The sequence below is a fragment of the Xyrauchen texanus genome, chromosome 42, assembly GCF_025860055.1.
Source record: "Xyrauchen texanus isolate HMW12.3.18 chromosome 42, RBS_HiC_50CHRs, whole genome shotgun sequence".
NCBI lineage: Eukaryota > Metazoa > Chordata > Actinopteri > Cypriniformes > Catostomidae > Xyrauchen > Xyrauchen texanus.
Window position 1 is genome coordinate 14,558,956 of NC_068317.1, and position 19,213 is coordinate 14,578,168.

Sequence of the window (19,213 nt, forward strand, 5' to 3'; positions counted from 1 at the left end):
ATCAAACGTATTCACAAATAAATAAGACACTGGAGGACAAGAAGATAAGAATGTACCTCTTGTAGAGGTTCTGGGACACAAACAGGTTAAGCAGACTTATCTGGAGTTTACTTCCATCTTCCTGCTGCTGCAGTAACCACGGCAACTCATCAGCCACACGCCATGTTACTCTATCTTGACTGAAAACACAAGTATAAAATGTAACAAAATAATGGTCAACATGATAAAACTAACAATAATGGTATTCAAAAATGCACAAACAAACATGATGGGAAAAATATCTACATTTCTAATATCTTTCTACCGATATCATATTTTTACAATTGTCTGAGATTATGAGTATTTAAGTTCATGCAGCTTGTTGCAACTCTTTACTAAGCTGAAGTGTATAATTTCTGCGCCACTAGTATGCCGTAATTTTTATATCACCAGAAATTCAATTTGAAAAAGCCTCCAAATTCATGATCTTGAAAAATTACTGGGTGTAATTTGATGTCATCAAAAATATTTGCTGTTAATTTTAATATTTGAAAATATTTTGTGTAAATTCACTTTAAAAAAAATCCAGTTGTGAAATTCAAATTTGTATTATTCAAGGCGTGGATTTCATGTCGTGAAATTCAGGTTGTTGAATACAGGTTGAAAAATTCAGGTGGCAAAATTTTAGGATGACATCTGGGAATGCAAGGAAGAGCAAACGAGCATCTATGTAATCCATCTCTCTCTTGGACAATCGCAAAGTGATGGAAACAGCTCAAAAGTCATTTTAAATGAATTAATGACTATATACAGTATATTATACATATATATATATAGCCTACATTTTTTTATAATGTGCAAAGCGTGACTCCAGCCATGTCTCCTAAGCAACCAATTTGGCCCGGTTGCTAGGGAGGGTCGAGTCAGATGGGGTAACCTCCTTGTGGTCGCCATAATGTGGTTCTTCCTCTTGGTTGGGTGCATGGTTGAGTTGTGCGTTGATGCCGTGGAGAATAGTGTGAAGCCTCCACATGCACTATGCTTCCGCAGTAAAATGCTCAAGCCACATGAAAAGATGCATGGATTGAGTCTCAGACGTGGAGGCAACTGAGATTTGTCCTCCACCACCTGGATTGAGGCACTACACCACCACGAGGACTTCAAATTGGGGAGGGAAATAAATAAATAAAATGTGCAAAACATCTTTTCTTTCCTCCTTGGTAATTCACATCAAATGAATCTTCTGAAAAGTTTCTGCATTAAAATTATTAACTTGCACGTATACATGCCCAGATAACACAATCTCCATTTGGTCCAAAACACCGGCCAATCACCGTAAACATTTCTCATTTAGAAGTTTCAAAAGTTTTTGTGTTGTATTATGGTCGGATTAATTACAAAATGTCTGTGATGTTCACGTCTGTATGAATGTAAGAGCTGCTTTTAACTCGTGAAGAACACACAAAAAGCGAAAGCAGCCGAGGCAGTGCTTATGACTAATCTTTACATTGTAGTCTGGCGGTGTGAATGAAGTCTGTGCTTCATAATCTTATGTGTTGTTTATTGACCAACATTAGTATATACACATAAAAAGTATACTGTAAATGAACATTATAGTGCTTTTATTATTATTATAATATGTTACAATCATGACATACCATAGTCTGGGTGTTATGAATTTATATACATGAATGAACATATACTGTATTTGATACACAGATAACTGAACTGTCTAAATAAAGCAGAAATATATAAATGTTATATCGCGGTTCTCCCTCCTCATCACTGATTGACTTGGGTGAAATTAAGCCATGTCACCTGAAAGATAAAACTTTAATGAAAGAAAAATAAAATGTTGGCTCTGGTGAGTAAACCACAGTATCACTTTTTCAAGATTTATAAATAAAGACAAAACTTTTGCTGTTGCATCCCACAGTGCAGCACACAGTGATGTCACATGTAACAGGTCAATATGCTCATGCTTAACCATGATTGCTTTTTTTATTTTTGGTATATGCAAGAATTGATTGTATAGTTAATATAATTATACCTGATTAATAATAGCTACAAGAAATGACAAGGAATATTTTATAGGTCTCTGTATTATTATTATTAATAATATGTTTTGTGTGTGTGTCTGTGTGTGTTAATACTTAAAAGAAAATGTGAGGAAGAAAAAGACTAACATTTAAGGTTAAACGACTCATGTAATGATCACTTTTGATCTTTCACACATGCATTAAATGCAAAACAGAAGAAACTATAACGGAACACTTTAGTTAGGGGTACAATGCAAATGTACATATTACAGAACACTTCTCTAAAGTAGCCTATAGATGGAGACCAGGTTTGTATTACATTGAAGGTAATGTGGTCTGCTTGAAAATAAACATAATAAATAAGACACTGACAAATCATCAGTAGTCTACAAATCTTCATGAGGTTAGACTCTCCAGAATTTTGATAAGAATATTAAAAAGCGAGATGGCATGCTAACTCAAGCAATCCATTCAATCTTATTCTTTTTTTATTTATTATTTAATTCTTCTTTCCTAAATTTGTTTTCTTTTTTTCAGACTTGCAGTTAAAATGAGGTAGTTTGATTATTCGTTTCCATAAATGTAAATGTCCTTTGCCCATATGATTATGAAATAAGGTTCTTGATTAAACTTGCTGTTAGGTGAAGGACCCAATTGAATGATTAATTGATCTTTTCTTCAAAACACATTAATGAAACATTATAAGTATCCCTAAAAAAAACCCCATGGTTTTTTCACCATGTTTTTGTAACAGTTGTTTAAAATGACTTTTGAGTCGTTTCCATCGCTTTGCGATTGTCCAAGAGAGAGATGGATAACATCGACGCTCGTTTGCCCTTCCTTGCATTCCCCAATATCATCCTCAAATTTTGCCACCTGACTTTTTCAACCTGTATTCAACAACCTGAATATTGAGACCTGAAATCCACGCCTTGAATGGAGGTGAATTCACACACGATATTTTCAAATATTTCAAATTAATGTTCGATAACATCAAATTACACCGTCTTTTTTCAAGATCATGAATTCGGAAGCTTTTTCAGATTCATGTTCTGGTGATATAAAAATTATGCCATACACTAGCATCACCCAACAGAATTGCTTAAATATTAAAGTTATAAAAATATTATGTTTTCAAACAGGATTCTTGGAAACATCCAAATAAATAGCCCTACCCAAAACCCCCACAATTGGTAGAACCAGTGTACTTTGTCAGCCAGCTCAGATACATTTTTTGATATTGCCACAGTGTTTTCACTTTTGGGAGAAATGATAATTTGACAGTTGTTCGTACAGTAGTTCAATTACTCTATTAAAGGAAAAAAATAGATGTTCTTACTCCAGCTGTTGACTGAAGAACTGAATGAGTGTATTTCTGTAGTATCCACAGCATTTCCCCACATCCATAAACTCTTGGTTGACCGCCTCACATGCCTGGAAACAAAACAGATTACACACACCTACACAAACCACTTTTACAACAACTTCTGTTTTAGTTATTTCCATTGTAAATAGATGTGAGACTAAACTGAGCTTCACCAAAAGACATCACAGTACCATATTTATTTTTACCTGTGGAAAAAAATGCCAAAACCAAACAAAACTAAACAATGCCAAACAAAACAATGTCAGGACAATGGCAAATTTAGCCAATTCTGAGGAAATTGTTCACCAATTTCATAAACGAAAGTATAGCTAGGTCTGAATTGCACACCCACCCACACACACGCACGCACCTGTGGGTGTTGGAAGCGTATGAGGCCACAGGCATAAGTAATGGTGAGCAATCTCTGTAGATTATGGAGCACTGAGGTGAGAGCAGGGAAACTCAGTTCTGGGAACAACTCCAATGTCTCTGACTCGCTGATACCATTGTGACTAGCACATACCAGGCACAATAACTGTATAAGAGGAAATATAAATGAACACGTACTCAGTAAAAGGTCCATTGACCACGAATAGTTCAATTTTGCGCCAAAGTGGACATTGGACAGGTCACCTCTCTCATGACATGCTTTTCCTGATCAGTGCTGAGTGAGTCTAGTGCCACTTTCAGGCCCAGTCTGTACAGTGATACTGTATCCTGAGACAAAACACACTGGTGTAGAGTCCTTTCCAATGTCCAAGAGGATCTGGAGCTGACAGACAGAGCAGGTGAATGTATATTTACATGTGCACACTAAGACAATACAGTATGTGTACCCGTGATGACCTAACATATCGGCAAGGACTGGTCAATAGCCGTGTCCACTTGGGCAAACGTAAACGTTTACATCCACTTTTTTTTTCATGAGTTTTTTTTTTTGCTAAACATTATGCTCACTCTAGTCATATCAGTCTTAGAAAAATCGCTGCTTTTTTCTACATGCTGTATGGTGCTGGACGCAAAACCAAAAATCTTGCACATTTACACGTTTATCGTTCACAAGCAGTTTACACATTTGCACAAAATGCTTACACAGTCACAGGGTTCTTTCTCACTAAAACTTAAAAATAAACTTACACATGTACATTAAAACTCACAGACACATAAGCATACACAGATGCATATGCAAACACACCCACACACACGGTAATTAAGGAATATACTGTAAATAGACAAAGTCCCACAAACACTATAATCATGTGCAGCCACAAATAAACCTGCAGCCCGCTCATTCACACATCCACTCACTGTGTAATGAGTCTGGCCAATAAAGAGATATAGAGAGCGTTGCATGTTGCAGCTGAACGGCAGAGTCTCTCCAACTTCTTTTCCTGTTTCACAAAAAGACACTTAACGTGTAAAAATACACACAAAAAACAGATTCCCACAGTTTGACATGGATACTCACCTGGTCTTTGGTGAGTTTGATGTCTGTGCTCAAACACTCGGCACTGATGACACTCTTGACCTCTCTGGGATTTAGAGGGTCCAGGTGCAGTGTGGGCCACAGCCTAAAAATTCCAAGGTTCAAAATGTTTGATAATTGCCTACCTATACAGATATATGCATAATGTCTTCAATGAAATAAAAAACTTGCATTAATCAGTTATTTTAATGTATTCCTGTGTTACTATTCTCTCCTGGGTTGTTCGTGCATTCGATTCCCAAGAAACGCATCTGATATAACATATACCTTCAATGCACTGTAAGTAGCTTAAATAATAAAAGCATCTGTCATATGCATAAACATAATGTAATGTATGGGTGTGCCATATACCTCCATGCCTGTGGGCAGGTCTCCACATTAACGGACACAAGCACTCTTACATTAGCAGGAAGAGGATCAATCAGCCACTTCATATGGCGCTCTGCGTTCTGGATACACAAATATGACAAACAGAACCATGCAGATGGTTCATTAATTTATGTTATTATACAATAATGATCAATGAAAAAAAATGTAATTACACATTGTTTTATATAGGTCCGATTAGAAAACAAATATTCAAATATGAAATGCAAACTACACTTCCTAAACAGTGGAATTACTGAATTACTAATTGATTTCCTGAGAAACACACTGATCATGTGTGGTATGAATGTTTTCAGCCATGTACATTCCTTCACATGAAAACATCCGCACGCCACATTGAGGAAGTGTAACCTGTATTTGGTCAATGGAGTCAATGATGATTATGATGTTGCCGTGGTGACGTGCAGACAGTCGCTCTAGCCAGCGTGGGAATTCCTCGAGAATCTTAGAAGGGTCCATTGAGAGACCAGAGATAGACCAGAAATGCTGGAGAAGCTACAAAGATGGGGAAGACAAAAACTTTCAGAGCGATATTTCAGGTTCAGTTCACCTTTGTGTGTATAACTTGGTTTAGACGAGTGGATAAGTTAACATTGTCTCATAGTGCCTGCCTATAAAGCCCTTTCAGTACATTACAAAAATCTTTATTATTTTGTCTTGTTTTCCAGTAAAATTATCACGTTAAAAAAGTAAAAACTTGAAAACACTCATGAGTCTTGAAACTAGATACATTTACTTGAGAAGTAAAACTGTGTGACCTATTAAGACTTATTTTTAGAGACATATATCTTGAATTAAGTTTATTTGTCTAACCTCGTTAGCAAATAGTTGTTTTAAGCATAAAAATCACTAACATTTGTTATATTTAAGCTTAAAACATCAACTGGCACTGCTGATCAGTCGATCTGTTGTAATTTGATTTCAGCTTATACTATGCTGATGTTTGTTCTTAATGTCAAAAGACACCACAGACCTAGGTTCACTATCTTCTGCCTATACTTTCATCAACACTCCCAAGGCTTCAGGTTGAGACAGATCAACATGTTTGCATCATGGAAATTTCACACCTAATTTTTTCCAGTCTTCCACTCATTTTTCTAAATTTCTGCCATCCATTTTAATTCTCATGATCACTCATCCATGATCACATTCTGAAGAAACATTCAGACCCTATAAAACTGAAACCTAAAATCCCCATTTTACAGAAATCAGCTGTAAAAATTAATGTGAATCAAACACTCCCAACAACTGTGTAGATACAGTAGATGCCTATATTATAGGTGAAATTGAACTCCTAAAACCATCAAAATTTCAGAATTACCTTTAGAATGTTTAAAGTTCTCAGAAGAACCTTAATCTTTGACTCTTTATAATATACATAAGCATCTTTAGAACATGCAGAAGAACCTTTAGAATCTTAATGAATCTTTATAAGAACTTTTAGAGTCTAGGCCTAGGGAATCTTCAGAAGAACCTACATACACTAAGGATATTCCGGGTTCAATACAAGTTAAGCTCAATCGACAGCATTTGTGGCATACTATTGATGTCCACAAAAAATCATTTTGACTTGCCCTTCATTTTCTTTAAAAAAAAAAAATAAAAAATACAAAATAAAATAAAATAAAATATGGGTTCCAGTGAGGCAATTACAATGAAAGTGAAGAGGGGCCTATTTTTTATGTTAAAATACTCACCTTTTCAAAAATATAGCCACAAGACATAAACAATATGCATGTAAACATGCTTTTAGTGTGATAAAATCACTTACTAACCTTTACTGTGTAAAGTTATAGCCAATTTTACAACTTCGTTGCTATGAGAAGGTTATCTCAACAAACCCTAAAATGACCCTAACATTTAGATTTCAACAACTTTTCAGCCCAAATATTGTAAGTACTTTTGTAAAATCCTAAGCTTCACATTTCTGCCTTTAAACCCTCCAAATATTGTGTCCAAGTGTCTGAATGTAACCTAGATGTTTCCTTTTTTTTTTTAAGATAAGGAGGGACAAGTCAAAATAAATGTTTGTGTTAATCAAAGTTATGACACAAATTATTACGCTTGTATTGAACCCGGAACATTCTTTAAGAACCTTAAGAATCTTCAGAAGCACCACTAAGGTTGTATGAATAATCTAACAGGACCTGCTGACTATTTAAATTGTATTGTAGCATAGTTTCTATTGTGTAATTGTATCTTGGGGATTATTTTCAGGTATTTTTACAGCCATAATGGTTCAAACTGATAATTTATTTAAATTAAATGACTATTTTACAATATTTAACAAAAATGGACAGTGTGATTTTATATGGTTGGGAAAATATATTCCCTCGTAAAGGGAATGCCCCTGAAATTCAATTCCAGGTAGAGTAAATGGCAAATATTACCACTTGAACTAAAAAGTAAATTTTTTACACTGGTATGCACTAACAATTAAGTTTTGCCAGAGGTGGTGTACACCTGTACAGTACCTTCACTGTGAGTCGTTTAATGATGAGCACAGGATCTGCGCTGGTAGAGAGAGGATGTCCAGTAAAGTGATAGAGAATGAGAGTGTTGGGAGAGTTTTTCTGCTGTAATTCTATCCTGCATAATAATAATAACATTTTGTTTATGGAATAACAATTGACAAATAATTCTTGTTAAATAATGCTTAATATTTAGAGTTAGAATTGTTTAAGATTACCATTTAGCAAGCAAAAGTGATTTCCCTGATCCAGGTGCACCAGACACTAGCAGTGGTGGGGTGGGTGGCGGGGCGGCTACCATGTCATTCAGTCGGTCAACATACTAAGGAAAAAAATAGACAGCATTCAATCCATCATTGCCAGGCCTAAACAGAATAAGAGTCAGCAGAATTCTGCAGAAATCCCAGCAGATTTCCACATAATTCAAATGTATGCCACAAAAATCTACACACGGCCCTCTCCTTGTGTAAGGTTTTTATATATAGATATAGGCTAATTTATTGATACTCTTTAGCTACCAATAAGCAATTTATACTGAAACTATAACTGAAAGAGCCGCCATGCCTTTTGAAAGCTGAATTTGGCTGCAGAACTGCATGCCTGTTGGAGTGCCTCTATCTGTTCCTGCTCATCATGAAGATCCCAGAGCACATCACCAGAATCTTCCTCCTCTCTCTCCTCCACCGCACCACACTCTTCTAACTCCAACCCCAACAACTCCTAAGGAGAGATATATAATCTTTAAGGAGAAATATATAATCTTTTAACACTTTTCTGATCATCACTAAAATGTTGAAGATGAAAACACAGGCAGCATACAAGCATTAAGAGTTTTCCTTCTTTTAGATTCTCTACAGGTAAAGCAGGTTCACTTAAAGTGAGAGCCCATCACTAGTAACAGCAAGCTTTAACACTTTTGTGAAAACCACACCCTTATCACACAAACATGTTTTTCTGTTTTTACTTTGTGTTTGTACCTGTTTGATTATTCTTTCGAGCTGAGAGAAGATCAGAGCAGCTCCTTCCTCAGAAGATCCTGCATGATCCACCACCTGCATAAAACAAGAAAGGAAAGGTTGAACCATGAAAAATGATGCTTGAAAACTCACATTTTGTGTGGGTGAAATTAAACTCTTTAGAACTTTAGGATTTTTAGAATCTTCAGAAGAACCATTAGAACTTCAGAAGAAATTTTATAATCTAAAAAAAAAAAAAAAAAAAGACCCATTAGAGCATTTTGAATCTTCATAAGAAACTTTTGAAACTTCAGGAGAACCTTTAGAACTTCAGAATAACCTTTAGAATCTTTTTAATATTAAGGAGAACCTATAGAGACTTCAGAAGAACCTTTAAAAGCTTTAGGAGAACCTTCAGAAGAATGATTAGCATCTTCAGAAGAACCATTAGAACTGTCACAACTTGTGGTCGAGATGATGAAGAAGAAGTGAGAGGCTATGGATCTAATTGCAGACTTTAATGAAGAAGATGATGAAGAAGATATATAACAATGTGTGTGCCATAAACAAACAATCACAAGCTTTACACTGACGAGAACTGACAAACAAAGAACAAAACTGAAGGGTATACACAAGAACTAATTATTGGCTTCAAGACAGGCGAGGATGATGTGGAACAGATGGAGGTGTTGAGTGCAGTGCACTGTGGGAGTCCAGGGGGAAACGTCAAAATAAGATTCCATTGCAAACATGAGGGAGACAGAACGTGACATTACTGTCTGAGTCTGTGGTGGGCTGAGACTGGGAAACGACCTCCGTGGTCGTGAACAAGGGCAGAGTCTGGGAGACAACTTCCGTGGTCGTGAACATGGGCAAGGACACAGGAACGATGTCCATGGTCGTAAACATGGACAGAAATTCGGGAACGATATCCATGGTCGTAGACATGGACAGAAACTCGGGAACAACCTCCGTGGTTGTAGATATGGACAGAGACTCGGAAATGACACCTGTGGTCATGGACATGGGTAGAGATTGTAAACAGAAGCCTTTCTTCTCGTCCTCCTCCTTTTTTGGCCAGCAAGGATTGTGGTTACAGGGACGGTCGAGGCTACAGGCATGGGCACTGGCTCATTAACTGTAGCAGGTATGGGCAATGGTTCGTTAACCGTGGCAGGCATGGGCACTGGCGCGTTAACAGTGGCGAGCAAGGCCGATGGCTGGCTGGGCTGTGGGCTTCGCTCCACATTTCTGGCGAAGTTCCCTCGTGAACCCTCCCCAGACAACTTGGCCTTAGACATGATGTTGAGTCCAACATAGTAGAAAGTGCATAGGAAATCATCTGGTTAGTGGGTAAGGTGAGCCAGACCTAAAAACACAAGGATGGTCTTCGAGGGAATGATCCTCCTGTGTAAGGAGGTGGTGGTGAACTGCTGGCAGATCAATCTTGTTGGGTCAGTTCTTCTGTCACAACTTGTGGTCGAGCTGATGAAGAAGGAGAAGTGAGAGGCGATGGATCTAATTGCAGACTTTAATGAAGATGATGATGATGATGATGATGATGATGATGAAGAAGAAGAAGAAGAAGAAGATATATAACAATGTGGCGTGCCATAAACAAAATCAACAAATAATCACAAGCATTACACTGACGAGAACTGACAAACAAAAAAACAAAACTGAAGGGTATTTATACACAAGAACTAATGAGGGAATTGAAGACAGGTGAGGTGGAACAGATGAGGGCAGTGCACCGTGGGAAATGGAGTCCAGGGGGAAACTTCAAAATAAGAGTCCATGAAAAACATTAGGGAGACAGAACATAACAAGAATCTTTTGAGTCTATATAAAATTCTTTAGAATCTCCAAAAGAAACTTTAGAATCTTCAGAAAAACCTTTAGAATTTTTGAATCTCCAGGAGAAACTTTAGAAATATTGATTTTTTTAAAAGGATATGTTCTCTTTCATCATCTCTTGTTCAAGATCCACCTATGGGAAGGGCATCTGTACCTGACCTCTGCAGAACCATCCAATTGCACTAAGTCTGGCTAGACAGACAGAAGCGCGTGACCTATGTGAGGCAAGCCCCTTACCTGAGAGCATATAAGGACCTGCATGGTCCTTATATGCTCTCATTCGCTTCTTTGACATTCCCTTCTCGCGACCTCTGTTTCTCTCAGCTCAGTTGAAATTGGACTTTCACAATTTTGTCTAGAGGAGGACACATTGTTCAGATCAGCCTCCATCAGACCTGACTGTCTGTGTTTGCTACAAGCCGCCCACGCCCGCTTCCTACCAGTCAGGCTGCCCGCCTATCTCTCTCAACACTTCCCCTGCTCCACGGCTGATCGCAATGGATTTTGAGTTCTTCTCTAGTATGGCACTTTCCAAACCTAACGCACAACCTATCGCGTGGATGCCTGGGCCCTCATCGCCGCCAGAGACCCTCATCCTTTCTGTGTTGTTTACATGGGACTCAAACATGCGGAGGAGGCTCTAGAATTCCTGGAAAACAGTAGCCAAGGTTGCCGCTACCCAGTACACCAACCCCAAACTTTCCGACTCTGACGGGGGAAAGAGTGACGATCAGCTGGGCCGATCAAAGCAACCCAGCATTCCCTGAGGACATTTTCTCAGGGGATCCCACGTTCGCCAATGAGCCGGCTGGTTCTGGAGACGAGGACGATGCAGGCCTTCTTGAGGTTTCGGAGGACAAGGAGGCCATCTGAAAGATGCTTTTTTTCCACATCAACATTTACCCCCGCTCAGATCCTAACATACATAGACGATTGGTTAATCATAGCCAATTCCAAGGAGAAAGTGGTGCAAGACACTCGCCGTGTGCGGGTTCAGAGTGAATGGGAACAAGAACAATTTTACACCCGCTCAGAATTTTATGTTCCTGGGTCTGCAGCCGAATTCAATCTCAATGCGTGCGCGCCTCTCACCAGAGTGCATTCTCTCACTAATGAATTGTCTATCACAATTCAAGGAGGAGGCGAAAGTCGCACGTTTCAGATTACATGGTTTTATGCATCAGCTATTCAGGTTTTGCTTTTGAGCCTTCAGCGAATGAGGGCATTCATGAAGTGGATTTTAACCCTCCACTTCAGCCCATTACGCAATCTCTGTAGCTCTGTTAAATTGACGCACTTGTGCACAGAAGCCTTGCGCCACTGGAGGTGCGCAGATTTTTACATACATGGGACCCCTCTCAGGGCTGTTATGTTGTGAAAAGTGGTAACGACAGATGTGTCTTTAAAAGGGTGAGGACCCACTCAGGAGGGCAGGACGGTGAACGGATCGTGGCTGAATGAACTTCGCTTATTTACAAGAGTGACAAACGCACTATAACCGAACTGACACCCGCAGATTTTCAGGACTCACAACAACCCCTCTGCAAACCCCCGCTGAGTGAGCAGAACCGTACTGGACAACTAGCCAGTAACTTAGAATCTTCAGAAGAACCTTTAGAACTTCAGAAGAACCTATTGAATCTTTCTGAATCTACAGAAGATCTTTTAGAATCTTTGGTATCTTCAGAAGAACCTTTAGAACTTCAGAAGAACCTATTGAATCTTTCTGAATCTACAGAAGATCTTTTAGAATCTTTGGTATCTTCAGAAGAACCTTTAGAACTTCAGAAGAACCTATTGAATCTTTCTGAATCTACAGAAGATCTTTTAGAATATTTTGAATCTTCAGAAGAACTTAAGAAAACTTTGTATTTTCAGAAGAACGTTTAGAATCATTTAAATCTTCAGAAGAACTTTAGAATTGTTTGAATCGTTAAAATAATTTGATTCTACCTTAAGCTTGGCACTCTTGTCAGCCTTGTTAATTCTTTCCAGCAGTTCTCTGGTGGCAGGGTTGAGAGTGGAGGCCTCCTCCTTCTCTCCTTTTCTGTCTCCAGTACGCAAATACAGCAAGAGAGGACGAGAGTCTGGGGTCTTCACAAAGGCTTCTTCCACATCCTCTACAACACAACTAAAGCAGCAGAAAGCATGACATTATAGATAATGATGAGATGATTTTGTAAGTGTGGGAAAGATGGAGAAACTCAGAAAGTCACCTGGACACTGAGGACTTGAGTAGCAGCACACACACGGAGCTCCTCTCGATCTCCTGTATGCGTTCAGCAGCATACAGAACAGCCTTCTCCTCAGGAAATGACACATTCAGATAGAAATGACCCAAACTCTCACAAAACATCTTCAGCCTTAAAGAATAAGTCTAAAAGATAAAAAGAATATTGACAATTTTTGAATATAAGAAAGAAAGGCTGCTTTGTGAACTATTTATTGTTTCCAAGCAGGTTTCCCCAAACACACCCCCTGCCTACCATTAGTAGTAAAAAAGTAGCCCCGCCCAAAAACTCAAGCCATTGGTTGAGCCAATGCTGCCATAATGAGCCATATCTATGTTTGTTTTAACATTAAGAACAAATAACACAAAAAAACACATCAGCTTTAAGAGGTGTTTGTACAATAGTGCACAATATACTGTATATGCGTGTTTGTGTGTGTAAACCTCTATAAAGGTCTGTAACTCTGCTCTGGTCTCCTTTGTGGTTATGAAGTAGCAGCGAACTGTGTTACTCCACAAAGCCTGAGAGACATGAGGGGAAACTTGCAACAGGCTGGCCACAGCCGCATCCCAATCATCTGAAATAAACAGAAATCATCAACACATATATAAGCACATGTTTACTTAAAAGCATAGATCATCCAAAACTTGTGTTGTTCCAAACCCATGACATTTTATTCTTTCACAGAATGTGTATGGTTACAAAAAATGATGTATGGACAGCTGCAGTAACCATTCACATTCATTGCATCTTTTTCCATATAATGTGTCTGTCATTCAACAAATTCATACGAGGTTTAGTATATGATTTTCATTAAACTATCCCTGAAATGGAGATATATAATAAACTTTTTGATAACTGTCTTTGCTAATTCTAATGACTACACACTAACCCAAACCATTACCCTACCCCTAAAAGAAAACTTTTAGCATTTTTAGAATTAACAGTTTAACAAATTTAGAATTTGACAGTTTTACTTAAATTAAATGATATTTGTGTACCCAAACTACAGCCAAGCAAGTACAGACACATACACAGGTGTAATCTCACCTCTGCTGACATTAGCGAATGGCCCTTCCACGTCGATGAGACTGTGAGCGAACTCTGGGCCTCTGTATGTCTGCTGTAACTGCATCATACTGCCCATGGACGGCTCACTCCCCAACACACCACCACTCCAGTACTCACACTGAGTGCCTGCAGCTACACACAGAGTGGTTAGAGATGCACTGATATAGAACTGTTGGCACATCACTAGTGGTTGTTACCTAAAACATTTAGCAAAATAGTACTGGGTTCCCACTCTATTCAAGGCCCAAAATTCCAGGACATTTGATGTGAAAACACACGAGCGGTCATGATGTATATTGTGGTTATTGGATGGTTATTTTTTTTTCTAAATTCTGTATTCAACAGAATACAGAAAATTAAATGAATTAATTTAAATTTTTTGTAGCTAACAAAATAGCAATGATGAAATGATAAAAAGATATTTAGCACTATAACTATTTAACTACTTAAACTATTTCTTCAAAGCAAAGCAGAGATGAGAGCAGGTGTGCAGAGAAAGTATGTGACTGGGCTTTGTTCATGACAGTCAACCGTTGATGTTGTTTCAAAATGCACAGCCGCCGGCAGAGACAAAACAATACAAATTTGTGCATTTGACACCTATCCTGAGATACAAATGTTACCATGTTTCTGTACATGTAACAAATATCTTGTTAGTGACACACTCAAACAGTTTTACTATACTAAATATTTTCCAGGACAAATAATTAGATTCCAGGACATGGTATTTTTCGTATTTTCCATGACTGGAAAACTGCACTGCAGAATTCTAGGTTCTAGGCACTGTAAGTCGCTTTGGATAAAAGCATCTGCCAAATGCATAAATGTAAATGATACTGGTTCCTCTTTCAAAGCAAAGTTAATCAGTGATAAAAATGTTATCTAGAACATGAAACATGACTACAAAAGGTAACAGTTCTGATAGTTCCTCATAATAAAGCATTGCAAACTTATGTTTACAAAAGTACAAATGTTTATGCATATGACACAATATGGCAGAAATCATACTGTCTAGTGTTGCCATTGGTCTTACTGGTAACAGTGGTCTGGTTGTCATCTGAATCTGAGTCTGCAGGATCGTAAATAAGTATTCCCTGAGCCTGCAGCTGTTGAAGTTTCGACTCCAGATCTCGTTTCGCCCGGAGCAAATCCTGAATTTCCTTCTCTTTTGTTTCTCTGAATATCTGTCAGTTGGGGGATTTTGGAGAAGAGTTAAAGATGAATAAATAGATGTTGGAAAGGTCTAGAATGCACTGAAAATCTGATTTGAACTAGAACAAATGAAGAGATCAAATAGAGAAAAATGAGAAAGAGAGGTTTGAAGAAGATTTGGGATTTTGAAAGGCAAGACGTATGTTTTCAGAAAGTTCTTCATCTTAAATGAAAAAGTTTACTCAAAAATGAAAATGATGTCATCATTTACTCACCCCGTGCCATCCCAGATGTGTATGACTTTCTTTCTTCTGCAGAACAGAAATTTTCATTTTTAGAAGAATGGATCAGCTCTGTAGGTCCATACAATGCAAGTGAATGTTGACCAAAACTTTAAAGCTCAAAAAGCACAATAAAGCAGCATAAAAGTAATCCATAAATTTACAGTGGTTTATTCAATGTCTTCTGAGAAGATTCAATCCATTTTGGATTAGAACAGACTAGGGCTGAAACGATTAGTCGACATTGTCGACAACGTCGACAAAAAAAAAATGTCGACAAATATCTTTGTTGTCGAGTAGTCGTTTGATCTCACGTGACCTAATGTAAGGGCCTGCAATATCGTGATTTGACCGCTACGACGCTGTAGCGCTAGAGTGTAATGCAGCCCTTAAAATACTATTGCGGTAGAAGAAAACCGCGAAATATAGACAGTAAATATGACGGAGTGCAAAAGAATCCGAGTTAGCAAGGTTTGGGAAAGTTTCACAAAACTTACACCCAAAAATGCGGTTGTGTGCAATATATGCAAGGCAGAAATTGCCTTTCACGGGAGCACAACCTGCATGTTGGAGCATTTAAAGAGGAAACACCCCGGCACAAGAGAAGCTGGTGAGAGGTGAGTGTTCTCCAGCTGGAGCTAACTAACGTTAACTAACTTAATTGTACATCTCTTTATTAGAGAATGCAATACTACTAGTAATAATATCAACAATAATAATATAATTACAGTAATGTGATGATTTATTTAGCATAGAATAAAGCTTGATCGAGCTTAGGAGTCAGGGCTGTATTTATTATTGTAACACTATAAACTGTCACCGGTAGGTATTATAGTCTTATCACTTGCCTGTATTTTGTTCTATATTCATGAAGACTTATAAAAGGAGATGTTAGACTTAGGAAGAATATCATGTCAGTTACTTTTTCATACTGTTAATTAAATGGTGAATGAAAATGTCTGTCAGCTCAAATGTCATGTAAAAAAATAAAACTATTCTATAATCTATACTTATAATAAATGTTTGCAGATTCATATTTTACCATTCTTTGTGAATTGTGTCCTGAACTAAATGTCCCTTTTTCCCGTTTTAGTTCTAAGAAAAGCAGTGGGCCTATTGATGACTTTTTTCTGAGGAGGAATTCTTGTACTCCTCAGCAAGCCACTGCTCTTACAGAGTCAATTCTAAACATGATTGTTAAAGACATGAGACCTCTTTCCCTGGTGGATGGAGAAGGCTTTCGTGAAATGGTTTCTACATTCAATCCTGGATATATCATTCCATCAAGAACCTACTTTACAAGATTAATGGAGCAAAAATATGAAAAAACCTGTCAAAAAGTAAATATACACTTAAAGCAAAATTGCAAATTCATGTTTCAGGAACAATCTATGATAACACTTTACAATAAGGTTCAATAGTTAATGTTGGTTAATGAACATGAACTAATAATGAACTGTACTTCTACATCATTTAGGCATTTAATGTTAACTTCAACTAATACATTTATTAACATAAATACACTGAACATGAAAAAACATTAACCGCTGTATTTTCATTTATGTTAACAAAAATGAATAAATACAAATGTACTGTTCATATTAGTTAGTTATACATTAATGTTTACAGATGAAACCGTTACATTAGTGTGAAGTGCTTCCAGATTTCAAACTAAACACCCAGTAAAGATGATGATGACTAAACAACAGTTAATGATGATGTGTTAAAATTAAAAAGTAAAATGTTCAACTAAAATAATCTGATGTTTTTTTTTTAAAGGTTAAGGAAACTATTCAGGAAGGAAGAAGCTTCATTGCACTGACCACTGACATCTGGACTAGCCTCGCAACAGAAGCATACCTAGGTGTCACATGACACTTTATAACTGAAGACTGGAAAATGACAAGTCTCACTCTTCCAACCATGCCTCTTGATGAACGACTTACTGGTGTCAACATAGCCACATGGCTTGAAGAGGTTGTCACAAAATTCAACATTTCCGTAGACAACATTAAAGCAGTTGTTCATGACAATGGATCAAATGTTGTGGCTGCACTGAAATTGCTGGCAGAGAAACATAAGTGGGTCTCCGTCCGCTGTACTGGACACACACTTCAGCTTATTGTGAACAATTCCCTTAAAGAGACCAGCATCGGCAAAGCTTTGGGAGCTGCAAGATCCTTGGTTGAACATTTTAGGAGAAGTGAACTGGCCAATACTAAGCTGAAAGAAAAGCAGCAACAGATGAACACACCAGAGCATAAGCTGATACAAGATGTCACAACCCGGTGGAATAGCACCTACTTTATGGTGGAGCGACTGCTGGAGCAGCGCTGGCCCGTTACTGCCACGCTTTCGGATCCTGAAGTGACACCAAGGGGCAAACATTACTTTGATTTGAAGCCTGATCAGTGGTCATTGCTTGAGGAGCTGACCCAGGGCCTACAGCCTTTTCAATGTGCCACTGAATTTCTTAGTGGCCAAGAGTACACAACATTGTCATGCCTTCCTCAGCTTGCAAAAGGCCTACAGAGGTCTGTGCAACAATCCCTGATCTTTGAAACTACTCCTGGAAAAGTGTTTTTAGCCAAAGCTTCTAAAGAGTTATCAGAGAGGTGGGGGGATATCAGCACTTTCTCCAAGGAGAAAGATAACACCATTCTTCTGTCAGCAGCCCTAGATCCAAGATTTAGAAAACTCAAGTTTATGCCTGCTGAACAAAGGATAGAGGTTAAAAGCACTGTTGAAGTCCTTGCTATTAAAGCAGGAAAAGAGTTCTGGAAATCTACAGAAGAAGGGGAGCTTCAGTGTCACGGTGTCACTGTTCCTAGGAGAGATGAAGAGTCAGTGCTAGAAAACCTCCTCCAGTCTGACACCGACAGCCTCAGTGAAGAGGAGTCGTCGCATGAGGAACAAAAAATTCAGATGGTGAGAAAGGAAGTACAAATGTACTTCTCAGAATCGCAAATAGCCAAACAAGAAGATCCTTTAGGTTGGTGGAAGGAAAATGAGGGACGTTACCCTAACCTATCAAAGCTGGCAAGATCTTTTCTTTGCATTCCTGCCATATCCACTCCCTCAGAACGGATCTTCTCTGCTGCAGGAAACATTTGCTCACAAAAAAGAGCAAGTTTGTCACGTGAGCATGTTGATATGCTGACCTTTCTTCATTTTAATTCAGCACTTATTTGAAAATCCAAAAAGGCCAGTGCAGAAAGGACATTGTTACTTACTGAATACTTGTTTTAGAAATGAAGCTCTTAATACTGCTGCCAAGAGATGTTTACATTCAAACATTTTTTTTTGTCTGTAATGCAGCTGGTTCATTTATGTTTCTTTGTTTTTCTATTGAAAGAGAACAGAATATTTTAAAAAATGCTTAAAGCATTTGTGTGTGGTTTGAGTTGGACAGAAATCTGAAAAATGTAAGAGAATGACCTGTTTAGTTGGCTCAAAGTTCATTAAAACAAACATTTCAAAAGCTGAAGTGATTTTCTTTTTTAATATTATAGTTAGAATATGTATAACTCAGTTTTTTTAAGTAATTGAAAAAGCTGAATAATCGTTCCGAACTTACTGATTAGTCGGCGGAATAATCGGTGATTAGTCGATTAATCGCTCTAATAATCGTTAGATTAATCGATTATCAAAATAATCGTTTGTTGCAGCCCTAGAACAGACCAAAATAGAACTCCTTTTTCATCAACTTATTTTCATGCCTCAAGACTGCAATGGCAAGATGTATAGTGAAAAATAAATGACATTTTAGTCTGTTCTAACCCAAACTTGACTGGATCACTTCAGAATACATGGATGTCATATGGATTACTTATATGCTGCCTTTATAAGCTTTTTGGAGCTTCCAAGGTCTGATCACCATTCACTTGCATTGTATGGAGCTACAGAGCTGAGATATTCTTCTAAAAATCTTCATTTT

At 37.9% G+C, this 19,213-nt stretch overlaps 2 protein-coding genes across 5 annotated transcripts in view; one reads left to right on the forward strand and one right to left on the reverse strand.

The window, feature by feature from the left end:
* The window catches only part of nphp3 (nephronophthisis 3), a 32,594-nt gene that overhangs the window by 4,998 nt on the left and 8,383 nt on the right, over window positions 1-19,213 (reverse strand). For all 4 annotated transcript variants that reach the window (XM_052114842.1, XM_052114840.1, XM_052114839.1 and 1 more), the window contains 17 exons: window positions 14,877-15,027; window positions 13,823-13,975; window positions 13,216-13,349; window positions 12,758-12,918; window positions 12,495-12,672; window positions 8,706-8,780; window positions 8,293-8,448; window positions 7,947-8,050; window positions 7,732-7,846; window positions 5,609-5,752; window positions 5,222-5,319; window positions 4,853-4,955; window positions 4,693-4,775; window positions 4,018-4,156; window positions 3,755-3,919; window positions 3,358-3,452; window positions 57-179 (listed from right to left, as the gene is read on the reverse strand). In XM_052114842.1, the coding sequence (XP_051970802.1) occupies window positions 57-179; window positions 3,358-3,452; window positions 3,755-3,919; window positions 4,018-4,156; window positions 4,693-4,775; window positions 4,853-4,955; window positions 5,222-5,319; window positions 5,609-5,752; window positions 7,732-7,846; window positions 7,947-8,050; window positions 8,293-8,448; window positions 8,706-8,780; window positions 12,495-12,672; window positions 12,758-12,918; window positions 13,216-13,349; window positions 13,823-13,975; window positions 14,877-15,027 (2,177 nt within the window). The remainder of the gene's footprint in view (window positions 1-56; window positions 180-3,357; window positions 3,453-3,754; window positions 3,920-4,017; window positions 4,157-4,692; window positions 4,776-4,852; window positions 4,956-5,221; window positions 5,320-5,608; window positions 5,753-7,731; window positions 7,847-7,946; window positions 8,051-8,292; window positions 8,449-8,705; window positions 8,781-12,494; window positions 12,673-12,757; window positions 12,919-13,215; window positions 13,350-13,822; window positions 13,976-14,876; window positions 15,028-19,213) is intronic.
* Window positions 15,757-18,731, forward strand: LOC127635072 (E3 SUMO-protein ligase ZBED1-like). Its single transcript, XM_052114844.1, has 3 exons — window positions 15,757-15,893; window positions 16,370-16,616; window positions 17,056-18,731. Exon 3 carries the CDS (start codon window positions 17,176-17,178, stop codon window positions 18,466-18,468), a length of 1,293 nt encoding a protein of 430 aa, XP_051970804.1. The 5' UTR covers window positions 15,757-15,893; window positions 16,370-16,616; window positions 17,056-17,175; the 3' UTR covers window positions 18,469-18,731.